At 42.5% G+C, this 23798-nt stretch overlaps 2 protein-coding genes across 3 annotated transcripts in view; one reads left to right on the top strand and one right to left on the bottom strand.

Annotated features, from left to right (window-relative positions):
- The window catches only part of LOC115041517 (AT-rich interactive domain-containing protein 3B), a 43899-nt gene extending 34197 nt beyond the window's left edge, over positions 1 to 9702 (top strand). For both annotated transcript variants that reach the window (XM_029499005.1, XM_029499006.1), the window contains exons 5-9: positions 4091 to 4274; positions 5428 to 5687; positions 7212 to 7484; positions 7780 to 7872; positions 7967 to 9702. In XM_029499005.1, coding sequence (XP_029354865.1) covers positions 4091 to 4274; positions 5428 to 5687; positions 7212 to 7484; positions 7780 to 7872; positions 7967 to 8160 — 1004 coding nt within the window. In that variant the 3' untranslated portion in view covers positions 8161 to 9702. The remainder of the gene's footprint in view (positions 1 to 4090; positions 4275 to 5427; positions 5688 to 7211; positions 7485 to 7779; positions 7873 to 7966) is intronic.
- Positions 9703 to 12469: 2767 nt separating this feature from the next.
- Positions 12470 to 23528, bottom strand: LOC115041061 (semaphorin-7A). The gene is made up of 14 exons (XM_029498347.1): positions 23407 to 23528; positions 21789 to 21922; positions 21653 to 21700; positions 21471 to 21569; positions 21128 to 21239; positions 20876 to 20983; positions 20647 to 20786; positions 20329 to 20507; positions 19882 to 19978; positions 19604 to 19799; positions 18728 to 18843; positions 18394 to 18539; positions 16528 to 16589; positions 12470 to 15140 (listed from the first exon to the last, which is right to left on the bottom strand). The coding sequence occupies exons 1-14, from the start codon at positions 23507 to 23509 to the stop codon at positions 14782 to 14784; spliced, it is 1899 nt and encodes a 632-aa protein (XP_029354207.1). The 5' UTR covers positions 23510 to 23528; the 3' UTR covers positions 12470 to 14781.
- Positions 23529 to 23798: the final 270 nt, after the last annotated feature.

The raw sequence follows: 23798 nt of genomic DNA, 5'->3' as shown, positions 1-23798 counted from the left end.
CTAGAGGCAGTAAGAAGTATTCCTTTGCTTCTTTTTTTTATTTTCCACTCTGTCCATCTTTTCTCCTCCCTCTTTCTTTTCAGTTTTTTTTTTTTGTTTGTTTCTTTCAATTATGTAGCTAATCTCATATCAAAATAAGAAAATAAAACTGAACTGAACATTTCATCATCGCAACTAAACCCCCCAAAAAGCAAGGAGTTTTATGGGGCATTTCCTCGTCTTTCTCTTCTTTTTCCTGCCTTTCTTTACTGTAGTTGGTCCTTGAAACCTCACACCAGCCAAAGCTCATTCAGTCAAGAATTCATTTCCTGTGTGTTGTCCGCTGGAAGGCTGTCGCTCTGTCACTTAATTATTTAAAAAATACCCACCATGTGAAGTCAGCGATATTTAATTTACCACTACTGGCGTCAGGGGCAACCAATTGATTTATTATAGGGACCCTTTAATGCGAACAGCTGTTTCCTGCTAAAAATAGGTCAGGGGTCAGATAAAATGACCTTGTTCCCCCGTTTTTCTTTTTTGTTCTTTCCCTTTTTATTCACTTTGAGATAGAGAGATTAAACTGGAGCTCATTGTCTTTCAGGTAGACAGTTTTTGTGACAGAAGTTCATTTTGCCAGGATTTGTCATTAATACAAATCTTACACGTAAAAGAAAAATACATTCAGTGTAATCGTTTAAAACCTGTGAATGATTTTTAACCTTCTGGGAAATCATCACTGCAAGTTTGTCAAATATAATGGTCATTTATTATCTCCAGATATGAAATAAATCAAACTCTCGGTTAATGTATTATTCCCTGAAGTCCTGTATTTGTCAAACCTTCGATTGTCTCCTTCAGTTTTGCACAGCTGTCTTCTTCAGTCACACTCAATGCCCTCTCTCTGCTGTCAGACGCTGTATCTCTGTCCCTTATCATTGGAAGTCTAGCCGTTTGAAGGCTGGCCGTGTGGCTCCTGTGTTCTCAGTGGAAGTTGGAGGAAGGACTTAGGGAGTGGTTCAGGGGCCCTCAGCCATGGCACTTCCCACCAGAGCGACCTCTGACCCCGGGTGCCATTAATCACTAGGCTCCTGATGGCCCTGTCCCTGGGGGAAAATCAGTCCGGGGCAAAGGATGATGGGAGGTGAAGCCTGTAGCCAATTACAGATTGGCTCAGAGCGGCCGAGCGGACAAATCCTGGTTCTGCAGAGAAATGAAATATCCAATGGTTGCCAACTGCATGGCGGTCTGGTATCACTGATGATCATGTTGTGTCCCCGAAGAGAAGGAAGCAGAGATATATTAAGAGCAGAACAGAGCACATAAATTGGTACCGCCAGGCAGAGGAGTTATGAGCTGTGATCAAAAGATGTTTTGGGCCGGTCTAATTAAGCCTGTTAGAGCTAAATGTCTGCAGGGTTGGAAGTGGACCAGATGTTGGACACCAAAGGCAGGCGGCACATTGATCCTCTCAAATTAGGAAACTCTCTAGGTAACTGCCCGAGTGTTGGTAATGTGATTTTTGGTCAATTACAGCATTATGAAAGGTGCTTTCTGTGCTCTTTCATATGTGCTGTAGTCATGTTGAAATCTGAAACTCTGCTGATGTCACGTGTTGACTAATTAATGCCGTTTTAGGTTTCAAAACTACGTGTGGTTAACTTAAGATACAGAGATAGCTATTTGGTTTCAAACTCGCACATTTACACCCCACGTTCTGCTTTCATCTCTCAAATATGTGTCATCTTTGTCTGTCTTTGTTTCTGCTCTGGAAAAAAAAAAGCTCCTTGTAAATGTGTGACACCTGATATTGATTTCACAGCAGATTCTGAGAACGGCTGAATAAAAGCATAGACATGAATTAAAGCCTAACTAACTGCTGGCCTGTCACTGTGGGGCCAGAGCCGTTGTGTCTCATTTGTTGTGCTCTCATTGTTCATGGCCGGGCCAGTATGAAAACATGGCTTCCTGCTGACCTGCAGTTTAATTCACACATCAATAACCCCTGGCTGATCTCTGACCCCTCCGGTTGTACTAATTGTTTGATGCAGGATTGATGTCCAACGCCGCATTAAATAACTGACGAGGCAGCGGCAGAGAAACATTCCTGGTGCTCCGCTGCGCCGCACGTTCTGGAAATGTTGATGGAGGGGAAAGTCGGCCGTGTGTATACATTTAATCTGCAGTGCCATCTTCTTTTTGTCTCAGAGGACCACGATAACCAAAACCTGCGAGGGCAGCACTAATGATCAGTCTGATATTAGCAGTCCTAATTTAAATACAGATTTCTGGTTGCAGCTGATTTTCAAAAGGAGCATTAATACACATTTTGGATCTCAATAATTCTTTTTAAAATAGCTGCTGACAACATGATTGGGAAGCTGGAACATGTTGAGTTTTTTCATTATTATTTTTAAGAGACGTCAGCACTAATAGAACCCTCTTCTCTTCAAACGGCTGGTAAAACAAACCGGCATCTTGGCAGAGACCCTCCTGTTTTGACAAGTCGTAATTGGCTCTGGAGATAAGATGGCTGATTTCTTAGAACAGCATTTTCTGCAGCTTTAACAAGCTGACCGATATTAACTGCGTCCTGGCCGTCCATTTCAGAGTTATAGTCCCGCTTCAAATTTACAATTTTAATTTTCACCTGACACTTATCTTGTACTTTTAGTGCTTTGTTAGATAAAACACTACCAGGATGTTTATTAGATTAAAATCTTACATGTGCCTAACGAACTGATTTTATTGTACATATTTAATTGATGGATGTAGTTTGTGTGTCTGTATTATTCTGGCTGCCTGGATTCTTTGTTTAAATCTAAAGATTTAGCAACAAGTGTCTATTTCTCACCATGAAACCCCTTAATTTGAAATTGTATCTTATTTTCTACAATCCTAACAAACATAAGGAAGAAACTGTTGTCAAAAATTGCAAGCTCATCAGTACTCACCAACAATGACACATAAAAAGATTGTATTTGATCATTTATATATACCAGATTAGTCTGTATTTCAAAATTATTATTAACTCAATTTTTTTTTCCCTGAACCAGCAGCATAACATGAAATTAAAACAGCTCGAAGCGATCCCTCGCACCCGACAGTGACCCCACACCTTCCTGATCTCAGGGCCGGGTCCATGTGTTCACCCCTCGCACATGGCTTAGAGACATGTTGCTAATTTAAGAAAATGAATCAGGGCTAATCTTCATGGCCTGATCACAATGCTATTTTACAGAGTCATTAATGAGCCCGATTCCAGGTTAAGAGCAGCCTGTGGAAGGGTTGACGGATTGGCTGGCATTAACCGTGAAGGCAAATCTGTATGACTCCCCTTCGCCGGGCCCGGCAGCACTGACAGCAGAGGGGTGTGGATTTACTCTGTGCAATCCTCTAAATGAGCTTCATTATACTGGCCTATCCAGGAGCCCCCCACCCACCGCTGCCCGTGGATTAGCAGGTCTTCACAATCCTCAGTCCCCTCCTCCACGCTTACACTGTTGCACATTGCACTTTTTGATTCTGTTGCATACGTCGAACCACCTCCCCCCTCCACACACACACACACACACACACACACACACACACACACACACACGCTCCCTGCAAGCTTCGCTGCAGATAAGCTGCTGACAAGATTAATGCATCTGTATCAAAAGTCTAGAGCCGCTTTGCTTTGTGTTGTTTGCGAATCCCCTTTTCCAGGTCAAGCCAGATTGCCTTAACTGGGCTAATATGTTTTCAAGCCAAATTTAACAGGCATGCTGGCGACAGGCCCGGCACCCTGGTCTCACCGGCATCCTGATGGCTCTTAGAGGCCACAAAATGATTCCTGTGTGCTTCAGCATTGATTGGTGGATGAATTAATGCTTATTGTAAAAATTCATCTTCACTGTAGCAGCCGTTATGAGTCTGCAGGAGGAAATGATCGGCATTATGGTTTCCATTCCCGTCGAGACTGGCCGCGTTAAAAATGCATGCACAGCTGCATCATGGAATAAAACGCGCCGACATGTATCATCTGTTGAGCATTACTGAGCCATTCCAGCTCGCATGTATAATTCGTACTGTATTGATTGATCTGTATGATTTTTCCTCTCCTCCGTAGGAACGCCTGTTAATCGTATCCCCATCATGGCCAAGCAGGTCCTGGATCTGTACATGCTGTACAAGCTGGTGACGGAGAAGGGGGGGCTGGTCGAGGTCATCAACAAGAAGATCTGGAGAGAAATCACAAAGGGCCTCAACCTGCCGACTTCAATCACCAGTGCAGCGTTCACCCTGCGCACACAGTGAGTCTCTGTTTGTGTCACAGGCGAGCAGCAAAAATTCCTTTCACTGGCTGTCGTGGCCATAAATTGACGCTCTCTCCAATGTGACTCATGTCAGCCGTAATTTGATTCATTGGAATGAAACACAGATTTTTTTATTTTTTTTTTCCCAAGTGTGTGACCTTTTTTATCCGCAAACACGCGGCACCTCCCCGATACCACGAGCGTGTGCGTTTGTAGCTTTGTGTGCATGCTGGTGCATGTACGGGTGTCAATATTAACTGCGGCTGTGTGTTTATACACATGCTAATTTGTTTCCTCCACCCTGTCGCCTTCCCTCTTCCCATTCAATCCCTCCATCCATTACATCACACAGAGCCCATTGATCCCCATAGATTTATTGATATGATTTGGGTCAAAGTTCACGATGACCATGGTGGGGTTTGACTGACAGCATGTACGCTGAGCCTCGACTAAAACTCTCCCGCCCCGGTGATGGAAGCCCTTCAGTAGACGTAACACCTCTCTTCTCCATCCACCAGCAGTGTGCCCTAATGAACCTTTATGCATTTTTAATGCCAGTGGGCTGTTGTGTTGCATTGCATTGCTTTGCAAACTCTATCTAATGGACGCTGCTGCTCTTAGTTTGGTATTGATCCTCCACCATTATGCAGTTGGTCTGCAGAGTAGTGGATGTTCATTTAACTGTATGTTGTGAGGGGATGGAAAACATACCAGAGGTGTGATTGTGCATACTTGTAAAACTGCGCTGATGTCACCCAAGTGTAAACCCACAACATGTTTTTCGACAACTGACAAGTTCCATACCGACCAGGTGTGCTGTTAAACCTTAGGAATTAGATTAGTGTCAGCTTTCTGGAGTAACCTGATTTTTTGGAAATGCTATAAAAGGTGCGTGAGATTAGAGAACCATAAAAAGAGCAATATGTGTCAGAGGTAAAACAAAACACTAAAAGTGAACTCAACACATTAAAATAAGAAGTAGTAGATTTCCCAGCTGCACAAAGTAGTTTCTACCTCTCAAAGGCGAACAGCAGTTTGTCTTATCTTCTGTTTAGGGGCATATAAATGTGGTCAATAATTTGTTGTTGTTATTGTTGAGTCCTAGTGATGGTCTGACTGCAGTGATGTCCTCTGTGTGCGTTATCTTCAGGTACATGAAGTACTTGTACCCGTATGAGTGTGAGAGGAAAGGCCTGAGCTCTCCAGGTGAGCTGCAGGCTGCCATCGACAGTAACCGCCGAGAGGGCCGCCGTCCCAGCTACAGCAGCAGCCTCTTCCGCTTCTCTCCTTCTCCCAGCACGGCACCCCACATCCTGTCACCTCCCAAGATGCACCTCTCCGCTCTGGGGGCGGGGACCTCGGGGGCCCTCAATGGCCTGCAGGCCTCACCAGGACCCTCTCTGAAGAAAGGTGAGGCATCGGCTCATTTTGGAGACTCTTGATCGAAGGTTTTAGGAAAATAAGTTCAGTCTTCAAAACAGGAAGCTCTTAGATGAACACGTGTTTCTCTGAAGGGTGGGGGCGTATATACTGAGAAACCTTTCTGTGGATTAATGAAGGTTATATTAAACTGGGCAAATATTTACCTTTAACCCTGAACCCTCCCCGCGGCGGTCAGAACAGACTGGAGAGCTCCAGTCGAAGCTGCACTCAGTATCTGTAGAGAAATGCTGCCCTCTGTCGCAGTTTGGACGAGCTGCATCCAGTCACAGCTGACTTTAGGTGCTGTGTCCTGTATTCATCCGTCAGGTGACAGATTAAATGATTAAAGTGAGATTTTTTTGTACGTGACATGACAAAAAGGCATTTTAAAGTCATAAAAAATGTCATTTGAGACCAAAATTTGTTCTCACCCAAGTGTGTGAAACTGTGTGTGTATGCAGGAGTATCGATATGAGAGCGTGTGGTTATATTTGTGAATTTGCACCCCCACCCCCACCCACCTATTGTCCTATGTGGTTGTTATGTTGTTACACTGTGACTGTGTGAATGTGCGTCTTGTCCATCCATCCAGGTGTTTAAGGGACAATGTGTGAACAGTTTTGCCCCGGGGCTCCTGAGGGCCCTCATCTTTACTCCTGATTAATGACATGGTTCCCACGCTGGGGAGGACATTATATGAACTTTGAAGTCTCCAGTCCACATCAGTGGGATCCTGTTGATCACTGTCTTTACACTCCGCATGTTTACATGACACCTAAAAAATCAAATTATTGCGTCAGTCCGACCAAAACTGGACTTTTAAAGTGCATGTAAACACGTTAGCTCGACTGAAGTCGAGTTTACAATTTTCGCACTAACACACCCAGATAATGCAGTTGAAATTTGAGCTACTGCAGCAGGTATAAGGACAGTTGGACTGGAGCTGGAGGAGGTGATCTGCACATATGCTAAAGTTTCACCCCAAGCTATGACCTGGAAGTCGAACGGCATTTAAAACGTAAACGTAGGAGGCCAGCTAACCGCTAACGCGTCGAACATGGCAAAGTCTGTAGCAAAAGCTAATTTTTGCTCGTCTCACCTGTCTTTTTTTCCTTTCCACCTCTGTTGTGGTGTGTGATGTCACAGGTCAATCTGTAGTGGCCCATTACCCACAAGCAGAAAGAGTGCATATCGCCACCTATGGTAGCGGAGGCGACACGATTTCAAAAATTAGATGGATTTCCCTCCTGTGCATGTAATCTGAGACAAAGACAGAAGTCCGATCAGATGGCTTTATCGAGCTACGACCAGAGCTTGACTTAACTGTGCATGTAAACGCACTGACTGGGCTGGAATGTGACTCTGGACCCCAACAAAAAGATTTGATTATGCACTCTATGAGAGTGGGGTGAATTCAGCAGATACAGAGAACAGACAAGCAATCATTTCCTGAGTGTGGACTAATCAGAAATCATAAAACAAATCCTCCATCTCTTTGTCTCCCTCCTCCAGATGACCTGACCCCCTCCATCATGGCAGCCAGGCCCTCCATGGCTCTGGCTCTCGGACAGCAGCAGGTTGCTGGTTTGGCGAGAGCAGCCACTCTGGAGCAGCTGAGAGAAAAGCTGGAGACCGGCGTGGGAGAAGGACCCGAGAGAAAGATGGCCCGTCTGGCAGAAGAGCAGCAGCGCCTGATGCAGCAGGCCTTCCAGCACAACCTGCTGGCCATGGCCTCCCAAATGCCCATGAATCTGCGCCTGGGAGCCCCAGCTATCACCACCAGAGGTCAGTGCTGCCGAGTGTGTCAGGCCGGACTTTAACCCTTAACCACGGAAGATTCCTGCTGTCCACCTGGACTTGTTGTTTATTTTAACCAAAGTGTCCTGTCAGTGAGTGCTTTCGGGCAGATTCAACAGTGCGAGTGGAATTACCGTAACGACCCTGAACTGGCTGTGACGCTTTCAGAAACTGCTGGACTTTGTCCAATAGAGCAAACATTTGTGAATTAGATTTCATGTTGGAGAGGCACGCTCGGTGTGGAACACGTTTGTAGTGAGCTTACTGTCCTTTCTGTGTCCAGATGAGAAGCAGCAGGACATGTCTCTGAGCATCTCAACCAATGGAAATGCCAGCATCACTGTCTCAGTGGAGGTTAATGGCACAATCTACTCAGGTGTGTGTGGAGTTGTTGTTGTTTTGTGATTTAAAGCCTTTTAAAATTTTATTCTGTTGATCCTGATGTAATGATTTCTCCTGTTTTAATCCAGGAACCCTGTTTGCCCACAAGTCTGGTGGGGCCCCGGGTCCTGCCGTGTCGGCTGCAGCTGCCTCAGCTTCCCCGGCTGGAACCAGCACTAGCTTTGGTTTCTCTGCACCCCAGGCTCAGACCCTCAGCCCCACATCCTCCTCCTCCTCGAAGGGTCCTGGCTCGGCTGAGCCGGCCCCCAGCGGGTCGCCCTAACTCGGGTGGCCCCTTCCTACTTGCTCCCCGGGCCTCTCTTCCGCCGGGAGACTCCGCATGAATATACAGTACAACGAGAAACCGATAAGAATAACAAACTGTTGCACAACAAATACCTCATCAACCCTGTCAACCTCTTGGCTGTCCAATCATGAACACAGAGCCTGAGAATATTACATGACATCATGTGCCCAAACGCACAGCTATGCATTTTATTCACGTGCACACACACTCACACACACACGATTGACACACACTTGTTAATTCTAATGTACATGCTAAACACAATCAGCTCAGCCAAAACCCACTGACAGGTGTAGTCACAACTGAACTTGAAAAGTTTTATCTTAGGACTTTTGTTTGTTTGTTGCCATTTTGTTGTCCTTTTGATTTTGTGTTTTAGAATGATTTTTTTTTTTTTTTGTGTTTTTAGTTTTTCTCTTTTTACATACCTCAAATCAAGTAACCTGCAGTGGTGTCTTTACCTCAGGAGCTGTAGTATATTTAACCTGAATCAACTTTATTTTTGTATTCTTTTTGACCTAGTTGCAATCAGGGGAAGTCGAGTAACTCACCAGTGGAACCTTGTGTACAGAGCACCCACTTCACAGTGACAGGCCTCCAGACGGGGGACGCTCAGGTTTCTTTAACCCACTGTACCCCCCATCCAACTGCTCCGCTTAAACTGGTGAACGATCAGATGCTGTAGAGCAGCACATTACGTACCTCATTTCATAAGTCCGCCCTCAGTCCATTATAGAAAGGCTGGAAGTATAACCCCAAAATTCCCCCTCGTGCTGGTCCGCACAAGCTGTCTGAAAACAAATAGCGCACAACTTTTCGGGGGAGGGACATTATGATGTTATTTACTTTGCAGACCCTGAGCTCTTTTCTCTTCCCAGCTCCGATCTTTGTGACCGAGGCATTAGCTTAGCTGCTGCTAGAATGAGGTTTGAGTTTGTTTTCCCATTCTGTTTGTGCACCCCCCCCCCTCGGCAGCACGTCAGTCATTGCTCCGGAGGGTGTCCTTCTCTCAGGAGGCAATGAGACCCTAACTGCAAGGAATCACTGTTAATTTAAAGAAAAAACAACAAAGGATCCAAACCTGAAGAATGCACAAGTCTACATGACTGTCAAGAATACCTCATCCGGCTCTCTCAAAAGGAGAGTTACACTACATACCTCATACGGCTGCAGAGCCATCAAGACTTGACCCCCGACCTGAGATGGAAACCGGACCTGGACTGAACCTGATGTAAAGCTTTTGACACACTGCTGGTGGTTTGGGGGACAAACAGACCTGGGATGGGCTTGCTATTTCTTTCCTCCTGTATTTTACTTGTAGAACTTTTATGCTTGCTTCCGTTTTTCTTTCGTTCTTTCTTTTCTTTTCTTTTTGGTTCCTCAAGTTAATGTCTGAGAGGAGTTATATACCTGCATCTTTTCTTAAGAACGAGTGTTAAAATTTTTTCAAGGTGCTGAAAAAATGTAAAAAAAAAAAAAACAAACAAACAAAAAAACTAGCACGCTAACCTTAAATTTGACCACAGAACGTCTTCTTCCACGACAGCGGTGAAATGAAATGCACGTGTACAATCATGTGTCCGGCGCCTGAACACCTTATTCCGCTGGCTCACATTAGACTCTGGTTATTGCACAGCTAGAAACCAAAGACGAGCCCCGTCGCTTCCACCTGCTGTGGCAGTTAAAAAAAAAAAAAAATTATCTAATCTCACAGAATCCAAATTTGTTTTTTGTTCTTTTTTCCTCAAGCAAGTGAAAATATCTTTAGAGTGACAAGTGCTTTGTTTCCACGATTCGATAAATGGAAAAAATTATGATTCAGAACTGGATTGAAAGTCTCAAAATCAGATTTTGTGGCATGTGCAGATGGACGTTTTTGTGGGTTATTAGCAGATTTTGAAGTGTCGCTCAGGTGCTGTTGCGTCTCCCTAATTTAAACCCGCTCATGGACGCAGTTTATCTCAACCATTGACCATGGGAAGAGAATTATTGAAAGACTCATTTCCTGATAATCCAGAAACATCCCCTCAATTATGACGTACTTTTCTTCCCTTTAAACTAAATTCATAGCATTTTGAAATACCATTATGGATGAGAATGAATTTTCTAGCTTTATCTGTGTTGAATGTGAGGCATTTTAACTGTTTAGGAACCTCTTTGAGCCCAGTGTGATCTGAGGTGGGCAGCCTTGTTGCTTTTATTAGATTGTATTTTAGCCATTACGTGTCAGGTTTTGCAGTGCAGATCACAGTTGAGGGTGTGAGGGGGTTTGAGGATGGAGCTCTTTTGTCCTTGTGGTGTACCCCTCACAACCCTGTACGACACATAACTGTATTTTATAAAGGTGAGATTTGTAGATGCTGCCTTAAAAGTAGTTGCTGGTGAGATCCGGCCGGCGGAGGTTTCTCTACTCAGCTGGCTGGGAAAATGTCTTTTTCTCTTCGAGCTTAATCCTTTGGAGAGTGATCACTTTTCTTTTTTTTCTTGGGTGGGCAGGGGGATGATTCAGTCTAGATGTTAGACACCAGTTGTCAAAAGAGAGAGTTTTCCTATTTATTTGCATTGATTTTTTTTTTTTTTTTTTTTTTTTTTTTTTTTCTGGTGGACCTTGTTTTTAGTAACGATGAAGCTTCATGATTTCAGCCTGCGTTACTAAAACACTTTCTTATTTCTAAGTCCAAGCTTTCTGTTTCATCTTTTTAGTCTAAGCGTTGACTGTGTGATAAAGTAGCTTCACTGCCTTTGTACATTTGTCCGTGTGTGTGTGTGTGTGTGTGTGTGTGCGTGCGTGAAGGCTGAGTGGGTGTTTTATGTGGTTGCAGCTGCGGTTAAATATCCGCATGCCCACATGCACTGAGGATCCTGCCATGATTGTTTTATCAGCGGAGAGGAAGCTCTTGTGTTGTTTTTTTGATCATCAAATATGGAAGTTCTCTCCAGCATCGGCCTCCTTCACGACTGTGCAGCTCCCAGTTTGCTGACTGGGAGCTGTCCAGTACACCCAGAGTCACCGTGTCCCAGCGAAGGGCACTTTGTGTTGTTGTTGTTGTTGTTGTTGTTGTGTGCAGACTGGAGTGTGTAAGGGTTTGGTCGTTCACGTCTCCTCGCCAACCTCCAGGCTGCTGCTGCCTGACCTGCTGTGTGGATGAGTATGTACTGTGTGCTTTGCCTGTAAGCGTCCGTGCGTCTGTGTCTAGTCGAGACACCCCCGTCTCCCCCGTCTCCCCCGTCTCCCCCCTTGACCTCTTCGTACCATAATACCTCAGGGCAGTGGGCTGTATTCACTGTTGCGTTCGATGTTGAAGCTGCGTTGGGGGACGAGTACTGACAGAAGCTGCAGTCACTTCGCTGAATCTTACTTTGGTTTTTGGTGTTGCATTTTTTGGATTTTATTTTAATTTACTTAAAAAAAATAATTTCACTTCTTTTCATCGTCAGTAACTGCAGGCAAAGTCTCGTCGCTCAGGAAGCTGTGAAGTTGGAATTCTGCAGAACCTTTTGTCTCTCAGATGATTTTGGAGTTAATTCAGTTTTAAATTGTTTAAAAACTAACCTGATCTGTGTAAAAACAGGCGCATATGCAAGTGGTTATCGAATACCTCATTTATCAATTTTATGTTGTTGTTTTTTGGCTTGTACAATGCTCCGTATATTAATTCAACTGTGGGGTTTGTGCATATTTTTGTACTGTTATTATTATGGACATGATAATAATGATATTACTGATATTATAGTTTTCTCTTTGATTAAAGTAAACAAAAATAGGACAAAACACACGAATGCTTGTAAAAACTGGTTTGTGCTGATTGTATTTAAGAGGAGCACTTTTCCAAAGTGGTTTTCACACATTCAGTTTTGTTCATATTAGTAATATAAAAGATATGGTTCTCAGGGCTTTAAACTTGTATGTCATGATAAAGTTTTACTTTATATCTTACTCCTGTGTGTTTGTTATTTCCTCCTTAAAATGTCCATTTTGAATAGTGTTTGGTTCAGTTCATATTTTCACATCCTTAAAAAGAAAAACAGGTCATTTCTGTCAATGAAGTGCTTCTCTTGAGAATAAAAATGTCCCCCCAAGATGGAAGTTAACCAGAATTTAGAGTCTGATGGCAGTCCCTTCATAATTCCCACCAACAACATGAATTAACTAACTTCTCTCTGTGAAATCAGACAGAGAATTTAACTTGTCATCACCAAAGTTCTGAGTTACAATCGGTTTTACACCTACCTTTATTTTATGGAAGTTTTGTAGCTTTCTGTTGAGGCAACCAAGTCATGCTTTTAAACAGGGTTTTATTATGCAAAGTACAATTCTTCCCCTACATTTCCACATATTTCCGTTTCCATAAATGATTTGTAATATGAGCAAACATACTACCCCCCCATATGATGAAAACAGACTTTTGGCTTAAAAAAGCAAACAAATCAACGATAAGGCTCATCAAATAATCTATTTTGGACATTTAAACTAAATAAAATACGAATCAGTTAACTATAATATACCAGTAAATCTCAACAGCTCACAGCGAAGTTATGAAATGAATCCTCCTTGTATGACACTATAGATCATAAAATCAAAATACACACACGTCACAGCATCTCAGTAGTATTCTACAACATAAGTACAATGTTTTAAACATTGTCAACAGGCCAGTCTGAGGTAGAAAGCATCTTATATTTAAAGGAAATTTTCACAGGTGGTTTACCTGATTTGAATGAATGGCTGAATGATGAATTAAGACATTATGCTAAACTCTCATTGGGAACTGGAGGTGGTTCTCACTCTGATTCAGCTTTCAGTAAGTCTCAGCTCTCAAGTTACTTAAGTTTTCCCAAAAGCGACTAACAGCAGACTATTATTTGTTGTGGTTTGTCTTTCTATCACAAGAACCACCCAATACAATGGAATGTTGATTATCTGATGCAGTAATTACTTTTCTCAAGTCTCTGTTTCAAAATTATTTCTCAATCAAACAGAAAGAAACCTGCCAGCTCACACGAATTATGCAAATGCCTGTCACTCAGTGAAATAACTCAGAAGTCTATCAGTGGGACTCAGACAAGGTACACCAAACATTTTCAATGCAGACAGGAAAACATTCATTCAGCCATTTTAAATGCAAATGAAAACAGACTTCCAGGATATCCTCTTTAACCATGACTAACAAAACAAGGGGGTTTGTTGTAACAGAGAGAGAAAGGCCGACAGAAAATCAGACCAATCCAATAATCACAAAAAGGCCATCAGGGCTTCACTGTCTGCTGTATATGCCACAACAAAAGCCTGTTTTTGGTCATACACCAAAAAAGAAAAACCAGGAAGCCGTAACCTGATTTACCTTGTCAAAGACAGGAGAGACACAAGGAAAGATTCTGTTAAAGTCGTGTACGACTACACTAAATGAGTTGGTGTCTCTCATATATGGAAACAATTGTCTTCAAGAATTAAATAAAAGTAAAACTGAGATCTGTTCAAGTTGGGGAGAATGACAACCCCTCCTTAATATGAAGCCATGCCAATGAAACTGACTTCCTCCTGTGAGTAAATATCAATTATCAGAAGGATTTTAAAGTGCAAAAATACGTACCAAGACCTGGACACCTCCAAGAAGTGAAACAAAACACAACTGCAGGCAATGAAGAAAGCCATGTGGCAAATCAAAAATAACAAAAAGCTCTCCAAGCTTGAACACAATAATCACATCTGGCGACACAATTAACTATAAAAAGACTGTAATTACATTCACGTTGGGCCGTGCTGTTGGGGAGCTCCCCCGCCGGAGCAGGCCTCCCGCTGGCCGTAGGTGATGGAAGCTGAGCCGGGGGATGACAGTGAAGGATCAGCCAGGTTGGTGGACTTTGACGGGCTTGTTGAAGTTAAGATTAATCATCTTAAATGTCCATTTTAATTTCTTTTTTCCTCTCATGCCGAGGACTTTTTTTTGTTGTTGTTGCTGTTCAAGTACCGGAAGTCGTTCAATTCCGGATGTAGCATTTAGCTGCTAGTAGCCTTTAGCTTGTGGTTTCCGGTTGTTTATCGCGGTTGTGAGTCGCCATGTGAGTAATTAAAGCTACGCTGGGCTCTCATTGTGTTTGCTTTGTTGGAGTACACAACCTCGTTTCAACTGACTGTTTCACATCATCCACACATTTAGAAACCTTTGTAGCATCGTTGCTAATAAGAATAACAATAACAAAAACAATAATAATAATGATAAAATAATAATAACAATAATAATAATAATCATCATAACCATAATCATAATAACTTAGCCCAGGTACAGGCTTGGTTCTAAAGAAGCAGAGGAAAACAATGGAAGAGCTTTTGTTGAAAGGAAAGCACTTCCAGTTAGTCACATTTTTATTTTTAAAAAAGTATAAAAATAATTATAAAAGTGCTGTGTATATATATAAAAAAAAAAATAAAATAAATTTATGCTATCTAAAAAGAGAGCGAGAGAAAGAAAGTTAAATAAATTAAAAAAGGATTTGAAAAAAGGTTTTTCTTTTCACATTCTGGGCCTGATTTACTGTATGATTCCGGATTCTGGCTGGTTTTTCCATTCTTTGTCATCGTGGCACCTTCTATCGCCATCACATTAAGACCAGCAGCGCGGCCAGCAGACTGAGGCAGACTGCCAGGACCGATGGGGGCCTCGGTGCCTCGTTGTCCAGCTGGAGGTCCACCTGGGCCAGGACTTTGGTGTAGCCGTTCTCCTTCGACTCACACCTGTAGGACCCCTCCTGCTGGGGGGCCATGCTGTCGATCAGAAACAAGCAGTCCTGGTTGGTAGACCTGCAGGTTTTGGTTTCTTTGTTGTGATGCCAGGTGTACTTGGCGTGTTTGGAGGTCATCGGACACTGGAGGAAATACTTGGCCTTTCCGGGTAGTCTGACGGTTGCTGGCGTCTTCGTCGTACCCCCTGTTTGCCTTTCATGAGTGCTTCTTAAGGCTGAGAAAAACAATACGCTCCGTTAGCACGAAGGTGAATGTGGATTCAGTTTAGTTTATTTAATTGGGTATTGAATAAATTATTTAAGCATACATCCTGCAAGCCACGCCCAGTATGCCTGGATCGTCTTCCAGAGAAGTCGGATTGTGTGCTTACAGGGCTGTTAGTAATAATAATCTGATAATGAAACAGTAAGTACCTTCATAATGAAAGCAATAATCATGATCTGTTTTAAAGGAACTATTCTGTGACTGCCTGACTCTACAGCATTTTTTCACATGCTCTCTTGCATGTGATGAGCTAGAGTCTGGGTTTTCTGTCCTAGCAATGGGGATTTTTTTTTCCTCCGTTGATCACAGTTCATAAAGTGAAAAATCAGAATGAAACTGGTAATATAGATATATAGAACTGCTCTCGGGGTTGAATGTTGTGACACCTTTGGCCAACAATGGGTGTCAAAAACGAGGTGAGAAGTCACAAACTTGTAGGCAGCTGAGGAAATGCAATAGCTTGATTGACGCATCCTTCCTTTATTTTTTACAAGCAGGGTTCTCGGAAAATGTAATGCAGAAGTACTGCTTATGTAAACTAAGAGTCCCATCTTCAAATATAACCACAATATTAGTCGGCAAGGTCACATTTGATGGTCCTATTTGAAGAAGGTATTTGTTTTTATGATTGTGGCACTGATCACTAATGTCTTTGTGGATTTACTTCTCCAGTTCAACCATGAAATGAGTGGATGTCACTATGCATGACAGATACATTGAGCCTACATATATTAATTTCCATACGGGGTAATTTCACAAGGTGGTACTGTGAGGATGATGAATCTGAAATATTTATATTGACAAATGAATTACATCATATTTGTGGCTGATCAGTTTTCTTTTATGTCTTTAGTGCTAGTTAAAAATGCTCCTTTCTTTCAATTCTTAAAATCTGTATCAGGACCCTCAAAGTGGGGCTCGATATAAATAGTGCTCGAGGCTCAGATTCGTTTTGTGTATTTTCATAATGGTTGTTATGAGTGAACTGATGGAGACCCTTCAGACTAATAACAGATGTTGAGGGGCTACAAAGGATCAGTATTAGATCGTCATCAGCTTAGCAGAAAGACGGTAAGCAAAGCATTTTACAGAAGTAAAGGAGAAACTGTTCAGAATTTCAGAAGTGACATCTCAGTGTGTGTTTTGTTGCAGAGCTTTTATGTTGCAGTTGCACTGAATAAGTAGTGTGATTAAAAAAAAACAAAACCGGAAGGAAGTTGGTGAACTCTGAAGTGCCTCAACTATTGCGAGTATATTTGAAGCAGCCCGCACCTCTCAGACCTGTGTGTCACCAACACCAATGGCCTCAATGTGCAGTGAACTTGCAGATATCTCACCTTTCTTGGTGGACTCGCGGCAGATTGCGTAGTTCCCTGAGCTCACGTTTTGCAGAGTCTCACTGTGTGAAATGAAAGGATGTCAGTCAGAATGAGTTATATTAAAAAAAGGTTGTGCAAACCAAGAGATGCATTAAACACAAACACAGCAGTAAGTCATCACACACACAATAAAAAGAATCCAGCTGATACTGGGGGGAGTGGGGGGGGGGGCGGGTTCAGCCTGGTCAAGGTGTGACTGACAGTGTGTACAACCAATGAGGTTAGGACAGTTTCAATTTATTCTCCATATATGGCCAACAGACAAATCAAAAATGACCAACTCAAGGCTTCAAAACTGCAGCTGAAAAACGGACATGACATTAGAATGGAGGCTTCCTGATGGATGACCCGCTGACTATAAAGATAAAGGCTCACAGTTTATTCAGACAGACAAACAACCGCTCACATTTACAGGCAATTTGGAGTCTTTGGACGGTGGGAGGAAACATGAAGACTCCACACAGAGTCCACATTAACAACGTAAAGCAGCTCTAACCGACGTATCTTGATTGTGAATCCAAGAAAATTACTTTAAAATTGACTTTTAGGTTAGTTACAAATCACAGGAAGTGTAATGGGCCTAAGGTAACAATATCCTCTTCAGAGAAATAGCTCGCCTTGGAAACAACATCAGCAGCATCTTCCTCATGCAAGCGACGTTTCTACAAGAGCTGGTACAAGTCAAAGAAGAAGGCTTTCACCAAATTGCCTAGAAGTAAGAACTCTGCAAGAGTGCAGCCAAAATGTTCAGCAAATTATAAAGTGAATAAAGAAGAAAAAGCGCTCCATAGTGCTTTGGAGTCTTGAAGTCAAACAAGCCATCAGAAGTGAATTACTGCCATTCACCTCCATGATGTCACGGTGAGGTAAGGTTTAGTCGATCGCCCTAAAGCTGACAGCTCTATTTTATATTAACTATGTTAATTTCATCAGATACGCAGCTTTGTTTCACCAGGTATGAGCTTTTGAGCCACCTGACTCATGCAGGAAGACGACGTGGGTGATCTGTCATAGAAGAAAAATCAGAGGGGGCGGGTGTGTGGAAAGGAGTGGTAAAAGGTGCGTGGAGGTGACTTGCACTGGTTATTCACCTCCCTTTACACACTCATTTCCTGTTCTACACACTGCTCATTGTAAAAATAAAAAAAAATGTGATACTGACATAATTTCCTGTGTCAAACAAGAGGTTGAATAGTGAGTGTCCTCAGTTAACTGACTAGACTGGAACTCATGACACTCATGTGCTTCAACAGCTGTCTGGTTATCTTTTATTGTGCTTGTGCTCGCGTTTTGCATGTTTGCTGCCTACTGATCATTTGTTCAGTTGGTTCTGCTGAAACCAAACATAAAATCAAAGTTGTTTTTGGTTTTTCAATGAGAGTGAGGTGCATATCATTCCACTCTTTAGGAAAGCAGACGGGTTAAAATTAAAATTCACGCTGTGCAGCTTGTAAAAGTAAAGTTCAGTATCTTTTAAAATGTCTCATGACTCTTTATGGTGTGGATGATGGACACTGTGGCCAGTTATTAACACCAAACTTTGGCCTTCATATCAGATGATTTAAAGCAGGTCAGCTGTGAACAAGAAGGGCTGAATGACTATTGTTTCTTTATTTAGCTCATAAGACTTGAATCAATATTTAAGTAAAGACTGACTCAGTGATGAGAAAGGCCAACATGTGACTGATTATAAAATATTTCGTACATACTGGAGGCCATGTTGCATGAACCCAAATCACCTTTGTCTCTAATTAATATTGGTGAGAGACAGTAAAAGTAAAGACTCCTTCATGCTTGTGTTCTGATGTAACTTAAAAGACTTACTGTGTTTCTGCGGTACATTTGGTGCCGTTCCAGCCACAGTATGGATCTCTGGCTAAGACACAGTCCTCACATGTGTCTCCGTACTTGGAACAATTTGCCGCATGGAGTTGGATCAGTTCACGTCTGGAGTTCACGTAGAGCATCTTCTACAACAACACACAGACAGCACGCAGGTTTTCCAATCGCACATGACCATCACTGAGCTCCCCTGTTTTGATTTCAGCCACCGCTTTCCCAATTTCCTCTGACTCACAATGATTTATCACCCTTTATTATCACACCCTTGGGTCTGGGTGGAGAGAGGTCGCAGTGTGGTCCAGGCTCTGTTACTTACTGAGGTCGGCTGAAGGATGATACTCAGGATGTGGTCTTTGGGATTGAGTTGGTGATACTCAGCGATGACTATGGCTTGACTCGGAGTCTCTATTACTTTGTGGATTGCTCCATTATCTGTAAAAAGCAATGCAGGAGAGTTTATACTCCAATTTGCTGAACACATCCCACTCATATCTCATGTTTCATGTGACCTCGAGCTAAGAGTTTCTCCTCCAGCTGTATGTCTGTTTTCTTTTTCTCATGCAGCTGACCAAACTGAAACATCTGAGTTAATCATGCTGTTTATCACAATCATCCTTGTGGCTGTGGGAGTGTCACTGTGGTGTGAGAGGCTGATTTGTTTCTGCTGAACCTTTTCTGCATGCTATGAATGTTTGTGCACAAGATTTATCACATTGATATAAAAGTCATGTGTCCTCTCCTTCGACATAGCAAACTCAACACTCTAAAGTTTGCTGATAGTGGTTCATGGAATTAAAGCTGCACTTCTCAACTGATGGGAAATACATAATGTCTGAAACTAACTCAATATCATCCAGTGATTTATTTCTCACCAGACAACGAGGAACAACCAGGACCCAGCGCCTGCTGAGTTTGGCGTTCACGCTTTGATGGACGCATATCCTAAAATGTGTGTTTACATAAAATTCTAAAAAAAAAGGGCCATGTCAGCACCAGCTCGGCCAGCGAGAAAATGCACCGCCATCTTTTCATATTGACCTCCTCCCGATCGATCCTGACTCCATGTGAATAACAGAGTGCTGACGTTTCAGGACTGCCATTTTCTCCCATCTATTTCGAAAAGACTTCCTCTTCTCATCTATTTAAAGGAACCTATAATCCAAAACCCAGAGTGCTATATCATATTACTCACTTAGGGCCAGAAACAGAACGGTGTGTTGCTCATTCTTGTTCTTCTGGGAACTGTCTGCGTGTATTCGGGTGTAGATGTGGTGGTTCATTAGCAGCGGGCCTGAGTTATGCACAGGATGGATCAAGTCCTCCAACTCTGAAGCCTTCTCGATCTTAACCATGACATCCAGAGGAAACTTTGTGCTGTCTTCTACACACTGGAGAAAAACAAAGCAAAACATGAGTGTTGGTTTTCGTCTGTGACCGTTCATTACTGTGACCGCCTGAAACGACACACACCTTCCTCTTCTGGTCCGCTTGGTTGCCTTTAAATGGGGACTTCATAAAGACTTGGTTGATATCTTTGATGGTGTAGACACAGACAGCACTCATATTCCTGCAGAGAGAATCACAAAATCAGCAGGTCTACGAGGAAACATCTGCAGCAGCTGTTCAGACAGCTCCTTTTAGAAAGAGGAACTGAAGTTTACCTTTAACTTAAGGGGAAGCAAAACACGAACAAAGAGCACTCAGTCCACATTTTTGTGTTGTTGCACCAATTTGAACTAACAATGATTTCATTGTGTCACATGAAGACATACTGTGCAACTCTAAAATGCCAAACATTTTTGTGATTGGCTGACTAGTTTGGCTGGTTAATGCTGACCACGTCATTCTGCAAGTCTTCTCATGTCAACAGGTAAACTGATAAAGTTTCGTCACACATCAGTGATGTGGGCGCCTCACCATTCATTTCTGAAGAGAGCGTAAACTCTGGTGTCCTGCCACCGCTCTGCCTGCACTGTGCTCACATCTACCAGCTCGGAGAAATGCTGCTTGCTGCTGGCGTTTCCACAGAAGAGCCTGGCGTGCATCTCAGATGTCCATTTGAACTGCAGCTGGTTCTTTGGACCGCCGATATCAGCCTACAAGTAACACACAGTCAAAAGGTCAGCCCCCCCCGCTTTATGATGCATGTGGGAATATTAGTTTATGGTTGGTCCCAGTTTGTGTTTATAGCATAAGCTTTGAATTCGTGTTCATACATGGGTAATCAGGCCTTACCATGCAAACCTGAGTCACAAAAGGAAGCCACAAGTCACTGAGAAGCCCTTCCTTTGTGTTTTTCTCCTTATAGAAGGCATAAACTTTGTCCTGTAAGGAATCCTCTCGTCTGCTGATCACCAAATCCAAGTAGTATTGCTCTACACACAGAGAAATAAAGTCATTATTGTTCCCTGTCCCCTGAGGATATAACATTTATTACCTTAAACTGTTTGAGCAAAGAAATTACCTTTAACTGATTTTGATGGTCCAACTCTGTCTTTTCCAAACTTGTGGATGCCGACCTGGCCCTGAGATCCAGAGTGTGTTATATAGAGGGATTCATCACCATTTTTTGCTGAATGGAAAGGCATTGTTGTGCATCAGTTCACATTTCAACACAAGAACACCAAACAAGCAAAAGAGTTTGTAATAGGAAATAAGCATTAAAGCTTCAATGACAAAATGAGGACTAGAAAACCTGTCCAGCTTAGTAACTTACAAAAAAGGGCGGACGGTTCGCCTTCCTTTATGGTAAATGTCCTAATGCTGTGTTGTATGTTCTTAGTACTTTCAGACGACCTGCATGAGAGTGGCTGATCATCATGCAAATCCTGCAAAACAAACAAAGCAAACACAGTGAGTGTAAAAGAAACTAGTGAGTTTAAAGAGCCAGGTCATTTAAAACAACCCAATATCTTATATCTGGGCCGATAAGGTCGCTTTCACCATATTTGGTTTTCCTTAGAACAGCACTGCGGAGCCATGTCAAAGAAATAAATGAAGAAGTGGTTTGGTTATCAGAACCAGCAACTCAGTCGCACATCCACTGTCTGCAGGCCTACCATATCACAGCAAAAAGTCTCTGCGGCTTTGGTTCCACAGACAAAGAGCTGGTCAGCGTGCTGCCTCTGATGGACCATGGTGATGTTATAACTGCAATCCTGAACAAGAAGGACTCGGTCATTTGTCGATAATCGGTCACTGCTCTGTACTGTTTATTACAGTGGTTTGATAAACTGCTTACATTTTGGGACCCACAGTTCTTCCAGATCACCGTCCTGTTTGCTGCAGCCTGCAGAGTAAAAGACAAAAGGTTCATTTCTGCCCGTTCGGAGCTGTCATTTGTTGACTTCACGTGCTGCTGAGAAATATCCACTCACGGCCTTCTGAGGGTTTTGAATAATTTTGTATACGTGTGTCCGTCCAACAGCTGTGACAGCGTTATTCTGTCTCTGCAGCACAATCTGGACTAGTGCATCATTTTCAGGGAGCGGGAACCTCTTCAACGAAATCTCTGCAATTACACAAAGGAAACGATGAAAAACGGTGGTGCTGGTGAGCTGGCTGTCCAGTTTGGCGATGACTTCTGGTTCTTCATCACAATGAATTCAAATAATGTAGCTGATGCTTTTCATTCTCAAGAAGCATCATAGTTAGGTCCATATTTTAGTTTATTTAATCTGTCTGAACTTGTCAACGTGCAGAAGCTCTTGGCTCATAGTTTATCAGCTCATTAATCACACATACAAAAACACGAGTCTGGCTTCGTTGTTGCTTAATAATCAAGCATGTTGTGTTAACTTTGGTCTAAATTAGCACAGAGCGCAGCACAGTATCACACTCATTGTGATACTGTGCTGCGTGTATCATACACACACACACACACACACACACACACACACACACAGAAGTTTTCTCTTTCAAAGACCACCACATCAGTGCTTCTTTCCTGCAGAGGCTGCAAAGCATCACATCCAAGCTCTACAAGACAGCATTTCCTGAAGCCCACCCTAACCAACGTAGGCTGAAGACAGAGCTTAATCTCATCAGCAGAAACGCTGTCTGTGGAAAAGACACTGAAAAGACAGAAGGTTGCAGCCCAAAAGGAAAAAGAGGAGCCTGTGTATTAACAGCGTTGCTGCTCTGACCCCTGAAACTTTCCCGCCGATCTGCAAGCTGAATTGTTTCTTTCAAAATTGTGAATCAAGGGAATTGTTTCAAAATACTGATGTAATTTTCCAAGTGTCAAAATATCTTGTGAAAATGTCCATGACGGTAACTTCTCCTAAGTCATGCAGAGGCAGAAACTTTTTAAATGTCCAAACGTAATTGTTGATATTAAAGTTCCTCCATTAAAATTCACCTGGATGCCCAAAAGTCATTTTTTGTGCTGCTGTTGCTGCCAGAAACACATTTAGAAGATTAAAATGGGAAGAAGTGCACAATCAATCATTTATTGACCTCCAGCTCCAACAATCATTTATTTCATTAGTTAGTTGACAGACGTTCACATTGTAGATTTAATTTTGAATGAATAAAATTGTCATCAATCCAAAATTAATCATGTGGGGAGTGAAACATGCTGAAACACTGCATTATGATCACATGATGATCAGACTGGATTAAACTGGAGGACTAGATTAATTATGAGATATTAGTTGGAGGAAACAGACTTCTGAAGACATCTTTGACTTTAACATTTATCAGTATATAAGATAATTATTACTGATTCTCTGTGACTGAACATCAGATTCAGTTTGATTCTTAGCTCCACTGCCTGTCCACCTCACAACACGGCGGCATTATTCTGTTTGACACATTTAACAGTATTTAAATACTGAAATACTTAAATACTTAATACTTAATACTAAATACTTTACTTAAAGAAAAAAAAAAACAACCAAGCCTGATATTCATGAAGCAGAAATCTAACGCGATAAAAACTCTTGTTTTGTTCGTTGATTTCGGAGTGAAAGCTGTTTTCGTGTTGGATCCTACCTGAGGCTGAGAAACTTATTCTGGGAGAATATTTGAAGTTCGACTCTCCAAAAGTCCAGAACCAGGGCAGGATTAAGGACCCGATCCAGACCGAGACCCGCATCTTCGCTGCTGTCACAGGTTGTCTTGTCTGGGCTCACTGTGTCGTCACTTCCTGTTTTATTTTGAAATGCCTAACTCTCCTCTCGTTTCAGATCACTTGTCCTTCCTCATGTCTCCGGTGTGTCCTCCTGATTACCAATTGTCTCCCCATTTTCCCCCACAGTTCAAATAGTCTGTCTCCCCCTTGTCTTGTGCCAGTGTGTCCTCGTTTCTTCGTGTAAGCCTTTTTGATCAATTTGATCAATCAACCTCTACTGAGTGAATTTTTGTTGGTCATTTCTATATCAGTT

Source organism: Echeneis naucrates, chromosome 3 (assembly GCF_900963305.1).
Source record: "Echeneis naucrates chromosome 3, fEcheNa1.1, whole genome shotgun sequence".
Taxonomy (NCBI): domain Eukaryota; kingdom Metazoa; phylum Chordata; class Actinopteri; order Carangiformes; family Echeneidae; genus Echeneis; species Echeneis naucrates.
Note: the sequence above shows the minus strand (reverse complement) of the source record. Positions and strands in the feature narration are given on the sequence as shown.